This window comes from Aplysia californica, unplaced genomic scaffold (genome assembly GCF_000002075.1).
Source record: "Aplysia californica isolate F4 #8 unplaced genomic scaffold, AplCal3.0 scaffold00004, whole genome shotgun sequence".
In the NCBI taxonomy this organism is placed as follows: domain Eukaryota; kingdom Metazoa; phylum Mollusca; class Gastropoda; order Aplysiida; family Aplysiidae; genus Aplysia; species Aplysia californica.
The window spans coordinates 1,420,577-1,438,076 of record NW_004797274.1 but is presented as its reverse complement, the minus strand read 5'-3'; the positions used below and the strand labels follow the sequence as shown (position 1 = coordinate 1,438,076).

General features: G+C 39.6%; 1 protein-coding gene across 1 annotated transcript in view; it reads right to left on the bottom strand.

Moving 5' to 3' along the window:
• LOC101847622 (protein rolling stone) overlaps window positions 1-17,500 on the bottom strand; it is a 64,051-nt gene that overhangs the window by 44,781 nt on the left and 1,770 nt on the right. Inside the window, exon 2 of the mRNA XM_005089220.3 lies at window positions 9,432-9,690. Within this exon, the coding sequence (XP_005089277.1) occupies window positions 9,432-9,515 (84 nt within the window). The 5' untranslated portion in view covers window positions 9,516-9,690. The remainder of the gene's footprint in view (window positions 1-9,431; window positions 9,691-17,500) is intronic.

Genomic DNA, 17,500 nt, shown 5'->3' with positions numbered 1-17,500 from the left:
TTCCTATGAAGTTGTTAGATAAATAGCTGTCTTGGATAAGACAAGAATAGTGGGAGATTTTTGCATATTTTATTGCACTGAGCAGGGAGTTTTACTTCAAAGCTGTAGACAGTTGTTGGCACACATCGGGGAAGACGATAGTTATGCGTCCATTCATTGCAAAGTTGGCCACAAGTTTTGCCTCACGCAACAGGCTTGAAGTAGCAACCCAGGATCACATTATTGGAGTGAGTAAGGGGGCGGTTGGTTGGGCAAATTCTCTTTTTTTTCTCCCCGTCTACCCTAGAATTTCTTCTCCCACAGATGGGGGGGGGGAGGCTTGGGGGGGGGGGCATCGGTGAACCTGGTACGGTATATGTACCACATAAAATAAAACTTGTCATTTGCGTAGACTTTTACTTATCAGCAACTTCAACAACAACAACAACAACAACAACAATAATACCGTGTGCCAAAAGGTAGAACAGAAAGGCTTCCTCTATCGTTTTACCACTTCTGTGTGCTGAAAAGCAGAACTCTGGAGTTCATTAGCGTGAACGCCTCATCACCGACCCACCGCTGTGATGTGTCAAGTTGTCACTCTATGTGATAGATACAATAACCTGGTCGACATTTGTTCCGGGGGTTCAAGTGAAGTGTGATATGGGAGAAAATGAACAGATGTACTCGCTGCTACCGCACATGACATTTCTGACAACACCAAGTAACAAAAAGGACAACTATCTCTCTCTTTCTCTCTCTCTCTCTCGCTCTCTCTCTCTCTCTCTCTCTCTCTCTCTCTCTCTCTATATATATATATATATATATATAGGTTTCTTTTGAGTCTTTAACTGGCTATGGTGAATATGCTGAGGAGGAGGTATAGACTGCTGTTGAACAATGGATGTGAACTATGTACGTGAAGAAATAACAACCCGAAATTAAACGTATGGAATTATAGTCAATGTTAGATAGAACCCCAAACATCGCCTCTGCCTCCCCTTTCTCGACCAAGATACAAATGTAGCCAGAGACAGAAAAAAGAAATTGAATATCGTTTACGATACACATAAAAAATGAGACGCAATAATATAATTTATGTACCTCCCTTGGCGGTATACGATGACATGCTAAGTGCTGGTTTCTTTTAATTTTAAAAGAAGAAAGGATTTCCTACTGACGATATGGCAATATGTCTTCCGGCTATATCAGTGGAGCGATATATTGTACAGACAGAGACAGAGATGGCTGTAAATTTAATAACTTGGAAGACAGACCAACAGAGAGGCAGCAACTTGACACCCAAGGGAGAAATGAATTTATGAGAAAGCGAGAACGAATTGAAGAAAACTTGGCATGTTGACGAAATTTCCCTTAAAATTCATTACGAGATGTCTACCTATTTTTAGTGGAGATATTTGCTAAAGTGAGAATCAGAAGAATACAGAACAGATGATGATGACAAAAACAAGAGACAACAACAGCAAAAGAAAAAAACAAAAACAACAACAAAAACGCAGACCATTCTTACGATGAGATAAAGGAGATAGAGAAAGAGTGAGTGAATGGCATCAACATGGCAGATACCCGACCTGGCATAAAAGACAGAGTGATAGCCATTTGCAATGAAATTAGGACCTCTTCTTTTTTTAAAAAAGTTTTTCATTTTTCTGGCGTTAAAATTTGAAATTCCTTGCCTCGGGAACTCAGAGAAACAACAAATCCTAGAGCGGTTAAGTTATTGTTTCCATCACTGTTTCCTTCGAACTTGTAAATTTAAATCGATAAGAAACTGAATAAGAAACTGAATAAAAAAGTGTCAAAATATAAAGGAATTTTAGCTTCATTCTAATTCTATCTACCTCCTCGACTTGCATTTTATGTGATTCCCATGCATACCAGAACCCTAGCAAAGAAATGCTTACTGGAAATGAAAATTACTCATTGTTTTCTCATAAGGGTTTACATTTAGAATTAACTTGACACCATGACCTATCTATACTCCCCCCCCGCCCTCTTTAACATAAAATTTCAGAATTTATGCCAAAATTAAAACTATGTCCGTTTGTGCATAGATAGACGATGTGCTTAAAGCTCTCTTTGAGTTTTGCTAGGTTAGAGTCACATACCACGACACAAGCTTAAACTTTTTGGCCGAGTTATTTTCATTCTTTTTATGTAACCGAAATACAGTCTGGGACATAGAAGTAAGAGGAAGAAAAACAATGATGCCTTTTCACCTGGATCAAAATTACACACTGACGGCCATTTGCTATAGATATTATCACAATATTTTCACCAAGGAAAAAAATAAATAATTAAAAAATTCGAGAACTGTTTGACTTCGGGTCTGGAAGTGGCACTAGAGAAGGAACCTTCTGCAGGAACACAATCATCATCATCATTATCATTGCCTTTCTCACCCTTCACCAGAGTATAGGCCTCGAACAAAACACTTTCCACCTTTTTCTGTCCTGGGCTAGCCTCTTGATGTTATTCAATGTCTTCCAACTTTTCTGTACGTCAATTTCTGTGATTTTTCTCCAGGTTCCTCGCAGTCTTTCCCTTGATCTTTTACGCTATGGATTCCTATCGAACAGTTTCTTTGTAATGCAGCTGCCTGATTTCTTGAGAGTATGTCCAATCTATCGCCACGGTCTTCTTCCTACCTCTTCTCTGACTGGGATCTGTCTTGTTTTCCGTAACTTCATTGTACATAATAATATTTGAGAGCAAAACAAAGTTGCCCGATTTTATGATCACTCAAATGTTTTCGGCAGAAACCACCATATCAGACTGAGTGTTTAGAAAAGATAGTATCGACAGCAAAGATATCAGAATCTTTAGAAATCGTTACTGTCAGTAAAAGGTAGCAATTAAAGAAAGCAGTGTTGAAAGGACATGTACTGAAACCCATAAAACCATAGAGGAATGAGATGAGATTGCGTCCTCTACGTCTATCTTTTCAACATCTGCACGGAGTTCAGCTCGGCCTTTAATGAAGAACTTGTTTGCATGCTATATCTTCCCAATTTCTTATACGGTGCAGAAAACTGAACTTTAACAAAGAACGAAGCCCCCCCCCCCCCCCCCCCAAAAAAAAGACCCAAAAAAATCTGAGTTTGAGATGTGGTGATACTGAACAGTTGCCAGATTTTGCTGGAAGGCTAAAAAGACAAATAAATAGATGTGCCAGATTCTCCACACACAGCAAGCTTTCTAGACAAATTGAACAGAAGACACGCACAACACGTTGGTCATATCAAACGTCAGCTCACCATCATATATATATAATATATATTCAAAGGCATGATGATGTGCGCTATGTGAGCCGACAGCATCAGGGTATGAACTGGGCTGACTTTGAGAGCACAAAAGTAGCTAGCGATCGTAAACACTGGCAAGTCAGTATGAGATGACACACACTAGCCACAACCTGGCACCTGGACCCTCTTGGTTCTTAAACAAGACAACGGGCTTGGAAAAAGACATTCAGGTCCGTACAACAAAATAAGCTCAACTCCCACACAAGTTGAGAACCCCAAGCGTTCGTACGTCCAACAAATCCATCAATCAACTTCCTGAAAATTAATCAGCTGGCTCCATTTCCATCATTAAATATTTTTTTTAAAAACAATTAAGGATTTGTATTTTTTTAAAGAGTGTAAACTATGCAAAAATGTGTTCCAGAACCAAATCTCTCCCGTACACGCTGGCAACTCTGGGATAAAAGTTGTCACTTTATACGTCGTCTATCAAGTTTTAGTTTTTAGCTTTCGTAGAGGTTTTTCGGCGCTCGCAACTGCGTAAGGTCATATGAGCGCCAAGGGGTGGATGTCAACAGAGAAGTCCTAACAGGGAATCAGTCTTACTTTGCTCACCTCTCTAGCTTCAACAGCACAAAGTCTGCTTCGACTATCAAGGCACCCCTGAAATAGCGGGTCACCTAGAATTTGACAAACATACACAAGAAGTAGAGGAAAAATGACGATAGTGAGGATAAGGAAAGAAAAAGCAGCAGTTCCCTGTTGTAGTTCAGGCACAGTTATGAGCATGACATTGTTGGATCAGCCCATTCACCAAAAATACTGTGCATTAGAACGAGACATGTCCCCCCCCCTCCCCTTTGGGAAAGGCCTAAAGACACTTCAGTCAGTGGCACCGCCCCGGGGGGTTCTATCAAGTTTGATAACTGTGATCAACTATCGAGAGCAAAAACTCTTTTCCAACAGGTCTAGTCTACATGGTCTGGTCCGGGTAAAACATCAGACTGTACAATATACCTATTTTTTGGGATTGAGATCGAAATGAGCTAGTATAATCCGATCCTCAATATTTACTCTACAGCATTATTAATGGTAGAACGGTTACATTATTAAAATGCAAGTCACAATTTAACGAATATGTCTTGCTCAACGTTGATGAGGGTCGGGGAATGAAAATAAGTCCAAGATTATTAAATGATTATCTTTACTTACTTTACTTTTTCATCCTCTGTTGCCGTTAAGCGTCGAGGGGAGGCAGATGCAGTTTCCTATGGTAGGCCAGCTCCGCAGCTCTTTCAGTTGTGATGTTATGTTTTCTTAGAGTTTCCTTGACACCCTCGATTCGCCTTTTGCGTGGCCTTCCTCTTCCTTTATAGCCTGAGTGCTTGGTGTTGTAGGCTCTCGAGGCTGGCTGGCCAGGTGACATGCGTAACAGGTGGCCAAACCATTTTATCCTCAGTCTTTCTATGTAATGCAGGCAGGGCTCAGTGCCGATAGCTGCTCCTACTTCTTCATTTCTCTGCCTGTCTCGTCTTGAGATGTTGAGGGTTTTGCGGAGACTTTTCATTTCGCATGCGGTGATTTTGCTTTCATGGGTTTTGCTTAAGGTCCAGGTCTGGCACTGATAACATAATATTGGTATGAATATCGAGGTTATAGGCTGTCTCTTTGTGTCCATGGAGATGTTTGGATGAGGTAGGAGTGGTGCGAGCTGGTAGGTGACAGCGTTGGCTTTTTGAGTTCGCATTTCTATTTCTCTGTCTATGGACCCGTTTTCAGATAAAGTGCTTCCAAGATATTTAAACTCCTTCACCAGTTTCAGTTGTTTACTATTGACATGGATGTTCAGTGGACTATGGTTTCGGCTCACTTTCATAACTTCTGTTTTTGATGTGCTTATTTTCATGTTGAATTTCTCACAGGTGTTGTTGAGTTCGGTTGTTTGATTTTGGAGGCTTTCTTGGTCATTCTGAATAAGACATTGGTCCTCTGCGAAACAGAAATTCATGTAGGCTTTCTGGGCTTTGGTTTGCTTCTTACGTTATTGTGTCCATATATATTATAAACAGGAGGGGGGATAGAACGCATCACTGTCGTACTCCAGATCTTACTTTGAATCAGTCTGTATTGCCTTCGTTCGTTCTTACTGAGCTTTTGCTGTTGGTATAAATAGAGCTCTGATATTATCTAACATTTGTCCTCTGACGCTATACTTTTCGAGTGTCTTCCAGAGTTTTGCATGGTTTACTCTGAAAAAAGTCTTCTCCTAGTCTATAAAGACGATGTTGGATTCTTTGTGAGTTCGATTGTTTTCTCGCATATATATGTCGTAATGCGAATACGGTATCCGTGCATCCTCTTCCCTTTCGGAATCCAAACTGAGCTTTGCTCAGATTTCTCACTCCAATAGGTCTTATGCGCTGCTCTAGTATCTTTGCATACATTTTTTCTGAGTGGCTTAACAATGAGATACCTCTATATTATGTTGCTATAGTGTTACGATTATTGAAAAAGGGAAAAGCGAGAGTTGGCGCAAATCAGCAAAACAGAACCAGAACGGACTCCTGCCATGTGAAACGATGGTATCAATGGCTGGGAGGGGGGTTGTGGTAAGTCTCTTTCTCCTGTAATTGAGCTAGGAACGTGTCAAAAAGGGGAAAGATAGGGTGAAGCTTCCCTGACAGCTTAATTCCACCCAACAGAGTTGAGGCGGTGTGAGATAAAGGCCAGGTATCCACATCGTCTTTTTCAGATAGCCGCGAAAAGTGAACGGAGAAGTGGGATGGGGAGGGTGGGGCTGGGTGAGGGGGTGAGCAGAGTTCAGGTTACATGACAGCTTGTATTGCTATAGGCCAAGGGAGTGGGGATATTGAGGTACCACCCACCAGTGAACGAGAAAGAGTGATACAAAGAGAGAGAGTGAGAAATAGATGTATAGATAGATAGACAGAGAGAGAGGGGGGGGGGAGAGTGAAAGAGAGAGAGAGAGTGAGAGAGAAAAGGAAAAAAGAGAGGTAAAGAGAGGGGGGCGATGGTGAAATAGTATAAGTCTAACACCCCTGTCAACACTATTAGGTTACTTAAGAGGCGAGAACTCTGGTTTAACGTCCATCTCCGAAAGGACAGGGCCATGGCGTTCTTTCTAGTAAAGTACGCTATGGACAGGGCCAAATGGGAATTTGTGTAAAGTGCCTTTCCCAAGGACACATTGTCGGACCGAGCTGACGCTCGAGACCCGGATCCCGCGGTCTCATGATTACGACTCTGGTATGGTAGCATAAGTTACCACTCGCCTAGGCTCCCGACGCCGCATAAAGAGAAAGAAAGAGAGAGAGAGAGAGAGAGAGAGAGAGAGAGAGGGGGGGGGAGAAAAGGAGTGAGAGAGAGAGAGAGAGAGAGAGAGAGAGAGAGAGAGAGAGAGAGAGAGAGAGAGAGAAAGAGGGAGACCCTATTTGTGTGAACAAGTACAGATGTAAATGCACTAACTTTTATTATCTTGTTTCCCTACATGTCTATATAATTGATGTAGTGACAGCATTTAGATCAGTGTCTGCGTGAACATGTGTTAGCATGTGTAATCCTGTTAAAATCTCTTTTCCCGTCTATTCTTATTCATTGTGTTTAAATAACACTGTCTTTTCCCATTCAAAATGAAACTGTCAAACAATTTTTTTAACCCCGCTGTTATCTGTCAGTCGGCAGTCTCCATCCATCCTTCACCATATCCCCTACCCTCCTACCCTCCCCCCTCTGTCTCTCTGTCTCTCTGTCTCTCTGTCACTCTCTCTCTCTTTCTCTCTCTCTCTCTCTCTCTCTCTCTCTCTCTCTCTCTCTCTCTCTCCCTCTTTCTCTCTTTCTCTCTATATCTCTCTCTTTTTCTTTCGCGCTCTCTCTCTCTCTCTCCTTTTCTTTCTTTAACTCTATGTTATGGATGTATAAGCCAAAGACCTTTGAAATCAATAAAAATCATCTCTCTATCACTCTCTCTCTCTCTCTCTCTCTCTCTCTCTCTCTCTCTCTCTCTCTCCCTCTGTGTCTATCTATCTATCTATCTATCTATCAATCTCTCCCCCTCTCTCTCCCCCCCTCTCTCTCTCTCTCTCTCTCTCTCTCTCTCTCTCTCTCTCTCTCTCTCTCTCTCTCCAATAAGTTGCATGGCATATCCACCTGTCCACGTTTCCTGTAGACGAAACAAGCTCATGTAGACAAATCACTTGTCAACACCAGTGGCCATTACTCAGTGCATCCTCTAATGTTTCTATTCATCTTTCAACTCTCAGTATGCTCTCTCTTGCCCCCCACCTCTCTCTCTCTCTCTTTCTCTCTCTCTCTCTCTCTCTCTCTCTCTCTCTCTCTCTCTCTCTCTTTATTTCTCTTTCTCTCTCTCTCTCTCTCTCTCTCTCTCTCTCTCTCAGACACACCTTCTCTCTCTTTGTCTCTCCCTCATTCCCATCTATGTTATCCCACTATCTATCTCTCTATCTATCTATCTATCTATCCATCCATCTATCTATCCATCTATCTATCTATCTATCTCTCTCTCTATGTATCTATCTATCTATTGTAGAAGAGAGGGAAAGAGAGTGAAAGAGAGAGAGACAGAGAAAGAAAGAAAGAGAGAGAGAGAGGAATAGAGAGAGAAGAAAGAGAGAGGGAAAAAGAAAGAGCTAGACAAAAAGAGGAGAGAGAGATGGAGAGAGATTGAGAACGAGAAGGAAAAAGGAGAAGAGAAGGAAAAAATAAAGCCCTTACCATGCCTACACCCTACTTTAAATATACCACATGACGAATGACGAGTTATCCTTGATTGATACCACTTCCTCGAACCCACTTCAGATAACAAAAGAATGGTATTACAAAGGAAAAAAATGTATTTTATGTAAACATGAAACAATAGTTTAAAAGCGTTTTTAAAATCAAGGTTGTTTTTATTTAGAGCCAGAACCAACATGTATTGTAAGTTCCGATGAAATTTTAATATTATGAACGGTTCAGAATCAGAAATCGGGTCATTTCCATCTTGATCAGTAGCACCGCAATTCGTCAAACCTTCAGCTCCCAAATCAACAGGGCTGTAACCCTACACTTAAACTCTCGTTTTATCCCTCTATTTATATCACTGCACGCGTAAAGACAACCGTAAACGATCTGCAAACTCGCTGTAAGTATAAACAACCTCATTAGTCAATATTTATACTGACAGTTATTGCTGTGTTGTCTGTTCCTTTTGACTTAGTTGGAGCTAATATTTCTTCTAAAAATATGATTTCCAGTCAAGAGTTGTCGTGTGTGTGTCATTACATCCCATTTAACGTTGTGTAGCACCTTGTTTGTTTTTTGGGGTCCGAACTTGCAGTACATTTCGACTCCACAAGTGTGGTGAAAGGTCTGGGAAAGTATTGTTCACACCCCATATTTTTGGAGGGAAAACGATAAGAAATCTTCACTCTTTGACATAATACATGTATCAGCCTGCCCACCTAACAGTCCGTAGACTGGCTGTTTTCATAGGCTTTAACAAATAATTTTTCCGACCTCTAAGAACGGATATGTGACAGTTACTTATTTCTGTTGCGGTTTCTTTTTCCCATTAGAAGTAATATCCGCCTGTTATGAGTTCTCGCAAGCTAACCTCGCCGGGAAACCTTCTGGCGACATAATTGATTAAGGAAGAATCTGGGCAACGCAAAGATTAACATTCTGCTCCATCCCTTCACTCACCTACCCTCTCCTTGACACCGTCATAATATTGAGAATGGATAAAAACAACAACGAAACGTCGACATAACAAGAAGCAACGAAAATTATATATTGATTATGACAAGGCCGAGTCTGTGAAGTCAAAGCGAAGTAGTAATTAAAATACTTGCATTGAAAACAGATGGTAATAGAATTTCATCTATGCAGAATGTACTCTTCTTTTATTTCCCTTGTGTTATTCTTTAAACATATTTTTGAAAAGGTTGCAGTGGTTTCTTATCCTGAGAAAGTCATTAAAAACCTGGCACATTGACTGTGGCTGAAACTCTGAACAATAGTGATAAAAAGAACTAAAAGCATTATTGTAAAGACTAAAAACCAAGAGGTGGAGCTTTAATAGCTATACTAAGCTTTAAAAAAAGTTGCAGGGAACTCTATGAAAAAGAGCGAAAAAGACAACTAACTATAATAATAGAATATTCTCACCTTACAGGATGTCAAGTCTGCCGGTTCTGGGTGACGTAGACAGACATTGCTCAAGGCCAGATGGTCCCTGATCCGGAACGTCATGATTACGTCACTACCGCTTGGTGTGCTGGAACAAACCTGATTAGGCTGTGTCCGTTACCGATACGCCAATATGAGCGACTCCGGAGACTGATGTTGTCTGGAAAACTCACAGTTGCTACGGATCACTTTTCTCCGGAGGTATGATCGGTCGATGGGTAGGTGATGAGGTTTGGTACTGGTTGGAGAAAATAAAATGACATAACAGAATTTCTTAAACGACCATTTGAAAAGTAGCAAAAGCACTAACAGTCCCACAGTACAGTAGCAGCAGCAGTAGTAGTAGAAGTAGCAGTAGAAGTAGCAGTAGAAGTAGCAGTAGTAGTAGTTGTAGTAGTAGTAGCAGCAGTAGTAGCAGCAGGAGCAGCAACAGCAGCAGCATCAGCAACATCAGCAGCATCAGCAGCATCAGCAGCATCAGCAGCATCAGCAGCATCAGCAGCATCGGCACTAGTAATAGTAGTAGCAGTAGTAGTAGTAGTAGTAGTAGTAGCAGCAGCAGCAGTAGTAGTAGTAGTAGTAGTAGTAGTAGTAGTAGTAGTAGTAGTAGTAGTAGCAGTAGCAGTAGCAGTAGCAGTAGCAGTAGTGGTAGTAGTAGTGGTAGTAGTGGTAGTAGTGGTAGTAGTGGTAGTAGTAGTGGTGGTAGTGGTAGTAGTAGTGGTAGTAGTAGTGGTGGTAGTGGTAGTGGTAGTGGTAGTGGTAGTGGTAGTGGTAGTGGTAGTGGTAGTAGTAGTAGTAATAGTAGTAGTAGTAGTAGTAGTAGTAGTAGTAGTAGTAGTAGTAGTAGTAGTAGAAGTCGTAATAATACATGTAGTATTAGTGTCAAAACAGTAGCATAATAAAAATAATATATTTATTTATCAATAACAATATCAGCACCAATCACCCCCATCCTTCACACGAAAAGTGTCACCAAGAAATAATTCAAAACGTTTTTTAAGCCCAGAAAATTAAGAAAAACACTCAAGTCTAATGCTTGCAATATAATTTTGCTCACGATACGAAAGAAAATTGTCCAGACATATTTGTAGAAGCTTTAATAAAAGCAATATTGATTGATACAGTGAAGCTGTCAAGACATACAAAAAACTTTTCCCTATCCAATGGAATTTGTTTGTGCAACTGGTTTCAAACCCGAAGCAAATTCATTGTAGATCAATGAAAAGTGACCTCTCTTTGTCACTGTCACGCTCCAAAGAGGATTATCTTTTCGGGAATGTACACCCTATTGATTGGAATATGTTCTGAAATGTTGTTCATACACCAAGTTTTCTCAGTCTGTTTTCCACAATTTAAAGAAAGGATTAAACAGTGGATGGTTTGATGTAAACATACACTGATAAAATGTTATTCCCAAATCCATGCATGCATCTCATACCAGTCAACTTTACTGTTGATTTGGCAGGGCATGGGTATGGCCACAGTACAGTTATTGAAGACAAGGAAACTTCCAAATTTAGCGTTCACCTCCCATAGAACTGAGTCAGTAGGGTGGAGAGCCTTAAAAACACCCAAAACGAACAGTGTTCCAGAACTCCCAGGGACGGATTCAAACCAGGACCCCCTTTCCTATGGTCCGACATGATATTAATTGAGCTATCGACACGACCTCGCTTTTTTTAGAAGGCTGTTCGATTTTTGAAGTGTGTGGTTGTGTGTGTGTGTGTGTGTTTGTGTGTGTGTGTGTGTGTGTGTGTGTGTGTGTGTGTGTGTTTATGTGTGTATGTGTTTGGGGATGGGGGGAGGGGGTCTTTGAACGTCACCTCTCGGTACAAAGTTACAAAAAGTGAACAATGTGTTTTAGAGAACGTTTGGTAGATACAAGAAAAAAATTAATTAAAAGCATTAACATTTCTATAATGCCTATCCAGTACCGGTATTAATAAATTCTTACATACGATGTATTTTCCATGTCCGCAATGTAAATTATTACTGGCGATTTTTTTAACACACTAGTTTGAGTATTAACATAATATACTTAGTAAAAGAAGAGGCTTTTTTTTCAAACTGAAAGAGTGAGTTTATTTTGTAGTCATTAACAATTTAAACTCCTGCAGACACAATATAATTTACATAATGTTAACATATGAGACGGCAGTCAGGATTGTTTGGGATACATTCTTACTGGGAGACAGAAATACTCAACACAACTCCTAGATATAATTGTAGGAATCAGTCCAACGTTTTTCATCTGCAAAGTGAAGAACATGACTACAGCTACACCAGATTCCACTTATACTTGCTGTATATAATAGCATCGCGGTGAAATCAGGCGCTCGTCAAAATGAGATTTAAAAAATCGGCATATTTTCTGCCGCTGGGCAATTTTTTTTCAATTTTCTTTTTGTGGCTCAACACCTTTATGTCCATTTAAAAACACTTTTTTGTGTGAATTTTACTGATTAAATGCACCCAAAAATTGTAAATTTTCAGTTTCCAAGGACTTTCAGGCTATAGAAGTTACCTAATTTGACAGACATTTTCTCTCTCATTTTACTTCTAAAACCTGGCGACCCTGATCTCCTTCAATCGCAAATATTTCGACTTCTATTTAACATAGATGGATAGTTTTTTCATCAAAAGAAGGGCAAATGAACAGGCTCTAAGATGATACCAATAACCCCATACGCCAAAAATTGACGAGCGCCTGATTCCAACACCTCGTAACACAAATATATTATATTATTATTTATATAGTTTTATTTTTTCTACGTAAACCTGTGTTGTTACGGTCCCGTACAGCCAAGGAAAATTTCCCTCATGAACAATAAAGTATCATCTTATCTTATCTTATCTTATCTTATATTTCTTCTTTTTTTTTTATACAGAAACGCAAAGCCACGAGAGATAGCTCGCGTGTCTTCTTGAAAGCGGGCCCAAAGTCATCATTGCAATAAAAGTAACTTTTCTCCTGCAGGTGGTTTGGAGGGCGTCGCCGGTGCTGTTTTTGTTTTTCCATACCCTACAGGCGAATCCCGATGTGGTTTCCTTTACCTCAAAACTAAATGATAATTAAAATACTTGTGAGTTTCTTTTACTTTTATTCATTCAAACTCAAAGTCAAAAGACACCACCCAGTGCTTCAGACAGTGTAAAGTCTTCGGTAATGATTCTGGAAAGTCACGGGAGGCACAGCGGTGGGGCGGAGGGGGGTAATGAAATCTTTTTACGACGACAAACTAGCTGCACCAGGTGGCAGTACATGCACAATCTCAGTACGTTTTCAACATTTTATACGAGTTCGCCGTGTCAGCAAGTACCGGCTATGAGGTGCAAACTTGCCTTTAAATCCCAGGGCCTCTATTAACAGAGGAAGTGAGTGCGATTTAGTTATCTTTGTTGGCACATATTTTTTCCGAGATTTGAATTTAAGCCTGTCTAACGTTAAAGCACCCAGATTTTCCACATAATTAAGGATCGTCAGGGACGATTGCAGGAAATTCAAGGTGTCTTCCTCGTGGGGTATCGTGGAAAATGATGTGTATGTCCAGAGTCGAACCTGTAAACTGCTGGGTAACCATATAAAGCCAGGAATATTTCACATAACAGAAATAACACATGACCTGTTGTAGTGAAATCATTACGTCAGTACTTTAAAGTCAAAAGAAATTTTGGAACATTTTGTTTCATTTCTTTAAAAAAGTTTGGAATGACTTGCCAGGACAAACAAATTAAATGTTGAGTGCCCAAAATAATTATAATATTGTCAAACTGGAAACTTTTCAAATAAAAATTCTACACTTCGTGAGTTGGTTGAATACATACGCCTTAAACACCACGGCGCCTAACTATTGTATTGTGTTCTAAGAGTAATTACTTTGATAAAATCTGCCTCTGCACAAAAAGCATACTTTTTCATGAAACAGCTCTCCAACTTAACGGGAGAAGAAGAGCAGGAAACAGGTGCTGTTGCTTTATGTGTGGGTTTTCCCGAGAGAGTAAAACAATGTTCTAAATTGTGAGTTTAAGTTAATCTGAGTGCGTGATTGAGTTCAGAGTAGGATTTGATCAATTAAACCATGAAGTCTACGATAAGACTTGATATAAAGTCTACGTTCATGGTTGTTTTTATGGTTTTGAAAAGCAAGCGCGCAGGTCTGTTTTAATCAACGTGCATAGGCAGAAAAACAGAAAATCTGAAGTTAATCTGTGATTATGGCGTACCTCGTTTTTGAGAAAATTGTATTTCGGAAATGTCTTCCATTTTAAGGTCATGTTTTTCAGCATGAGAATATGAAAAAAGAAAACGTCTCCTTTTTAATCAAGTTAAAACATCGATACCAAGTAATATAGCAATAAAGGATACAGCGGTGGGGGCGCAAAATCCCAATGTTTAACGCAAAAAAGGTTAATGAACGACAAAGATAAAATTACGGTATAGTCAATTTGGTACATGACGCTTGCGTAATGGTATTTTTTGTTGTTGGAAATTTAAATGCAAAGACTTCCGAAAAGCAGACTTAAGGGGACCTTTTCGCATTAATTGATTTTGTCCCAAATTATAGGAATTATCTCTCTTTTTCAGGATAGAACGCCCAGATTCTTGATTGTTGCAAGAATTTTATTATTGTTTATTTCATTTTTGCTGTGAATGTTTGTACAATTACACAATTTCCTTTACGGGTTGCTCCGAGCTTGCGCCCTACAGCTAACGTGGACGGTACAGGATACATCCTAGACAAAGATACACATTCGATAAAACATCTGTGCCTCCTGGAATCAAGCAGGTCTCCAGTGCTTACAATTGGAACAGCGAAAAGTCCTTTAGATTTTTATGGTAAACAGTTAAAAGCACAACAAACAAACAAACAAACAAACAAGCAAAAAAAAACAAGAAACCTGTTGAGACAATGCTTCTAATTACTGTCTGGCTCTCACCATTAAATGTTTCTGTTGTAGTTTTTAAAATTAAAAGACTATGGTTTCGGCGGCAACCACAATGTATGTTTGACTATTTCTAAAGTTCAACAACAACCAGCAAACAAGACGAATGTAAGAACTTTGGTGGGAACAAGCAGAGGCCCTTGAAGTGTAGCTTTCATGTGTACATGAACAAAACACTTGATACAATTATTTTATAATATTCCAGGAACTGTGCTGACGTCGTTTAAAGTTAAGCGTCCACATCTGTTACAGGGGATATACTACAAGTAAAAATCTTGAGTCGTAGTACCTTTTACGTTCATCTCATAACATAATAGGTCATTCAATTTCAACCAGTTTTTAGATGTGTGTTGTCACTAAATAGACATTACCCTAATTCCTACTTTAAAACACCCAAATTTTTAAGACTGATTAACTGACTATATCCTCGGTGACCACGTCTAAACATTCTTCGCGTTATGATTTACGACAAGATTAAAGTTACAAGTAAGTCACACAAGCCACATATTATAATCTAAATTGTATGCCCTTCATCAATCAGATTTTGTAATGCACAGTAAAATATCGAGGTGTCTGATGGAAAGAAAGGGAGCGAATTAGTTAAATATAAATATATACTTTAAAACAAAGGAGCGATGCGATTTACAGTACTGTTTCACATTCTATAGCCAATCTTATTCCTTCAAATTATATTATTTTCGCCTCCAGTATTTCGCTATTGCATTTTCTGATCATCGTATTTTGCCAAAATTTCAATGCCTCCCCCCACCAACCCCCAACTCAACCCCAAACCATGGGTCCCTCTATTCCGTTGTGCTGATTCCACAGACCAACAAAACTGCGCAACAGGAACCATCTGCTTGTCGTTCCCACAGAATATACAGTCATTGTTTACACTTTTTGCATGATCTATGCAGATGGGTAATGGCCTGCGGCAGACATTTGTCTCTGTCTCTGTTTTTGTTTTCATTTTCATTTTTTGGGAAGATTTTGTTTTTGTTTTCGTTTTCATTGTTTGGGGATTTTGTTTTAGCTTTTTGGTTTGTTTGTTTGTTTGGGTGGGGGTTTTTTGGAGTTCATTTCCTGTTGCAGCAATAGGATTTCAGGTTACTTACAACAATGTGATCTCGCTTTACTTTCCGTTGATTTAGAGCGTTGGCATGTGCAGCATACCTTAACTTTCACCTGGTAAAAGCCAGACCGCAAACCGGAAATATTTTGTTCAGCAGCGCAAGGTCATCGATTCTTGGATACTTGGTTGTATAAAAACAATTTTCGTTCGAAAAAGAAAATTCAGAATGGTGCAAACCCTTAACACAAAGGGTCGCTAACCCTATCCCCCTGCCAAACTTTTCTCCAGTACAAGCACGCACATACACACTATACACACAAACACACATACACACGCACATGCACACTACACACACAAACACACACACACACACACACACTCACACACACACACACACACACATACACACGCCACACACACACACACACATACACACGCACATACACACTTACACACACACGCGCGCACACAAACACACAATCACGCCCACACGCCCGCGAGCAAAAACACCTGTTGTTTTGTCTAATGTCTTTCAAATTAAGTTAGCGGTAGCGCCTGATGCATTAGTGTCCCGATTGTGTGTTTATTTTTTCTTTCCTTGCATAAACGAGTTACTTGGTTAAAAGGAAAAGGAGAGCTTTAAAAAAGACAGAACAAGGACGATACTTCTACCTTAATTTTACTTTTCACTTTTTTCCCTTCCGCTGGTATCGGTGGATGTCGAGGGAGAAAGAATGAATTGTGTCAACTGCAAGTCGAGTGGCTAGAGGAGGCATGTCATTAGTGTCAAGGTATGGGTTCTGGAGGGTCTCCTTTACAGAGTCGATCCCGTGAAACATTACATTTGATTTAGTGTCTTCATTTTATGCAAAAGCCCTCAAAAGAGACAAGTATGTCTTCCCGTGACACCAGCCGGTACCCAAGGGTGGATGAAGGAAAGGAAAGGAAAGGAGTTATTTAACTATTTATGGACACTATGCATTTGCAACCTTTCCTTTTCTGGTTTCATTAACCCCCAGAAGTTGAATATTTTTTTAAAAAACTCTTTATTCTTTTCGAGCACAAATTCACTTTTCCTTTTTATTGATATCTGGCTTCTTGTAACTATATTAAAACTTGCTCACTCCGCACTCTATGTATTTAACACAGACTTCGGCATTTTGGGTTTCATAAAATTGAGAAAGTGGGTAGTCCCCGAATCATTACAAAGTGTGTAAATTTTTAAATTGTAATTAAACCTTCGCCGTTAATATTTTGTTCTAAAAATTTAATAGTTTCTAGCAGTGTTTTCGCAAATTCATTTTGAAGGGCGAAAACAGTATTTAAATAACAAAAAGGTAAAGAGAAACACATAGTACGATGCTAGATAATTTTGTAGGAATAACCTACTTCGTTGTTTTTACTGACCTTCAAAAACAAAGGGTAATATTATTATTATTATTATTATTATTATTATTATTATTATTATTATTATTAAGCCAGCTGTGAGGTCTCTTTCTTAAAATAAGTTAAAATCCTTATTTCACTCAAGAAGGTGTGCTGACCGTGCAGATTGTGGAGTCCCCACAATCCTTAATAGGTCAAGCAAATTCCAATTAGAAACCTCAAATATACCGTCGTCCAAAATAGAGTAGAGATTGTTTTAAGCAACCAGCTTTAAAGGGTTTCCAGGTGCGTTCATTAAATCATTGTAAAACGAATGACATTTGTAATGCTCGGAAAGGGGGGGCGGTTGATGTATATGGGGGGAGGGTATGGGTGAGAGAGAGACACAGACATATCGAAAGAGAGAGAGACATGGAGGAAGAGAGAGAAAGAGAGAGTGATAGAGAGAGAGAGTGAGAGAGAGAGAAAGAGAGAGAGAGAGAGAGAGAGAGAGAGAGAAAGTGCGTATATTATTATGCATATTAACCATGCCACTCGTGTATCCAATAGCAGTATACTTTAATTATGTCTGGTGCAATCCAGTTTCATGGAATTTGAATTAATAATAACAAATAACAAGTACAGCTGAACAAGCACTACGTCCCCC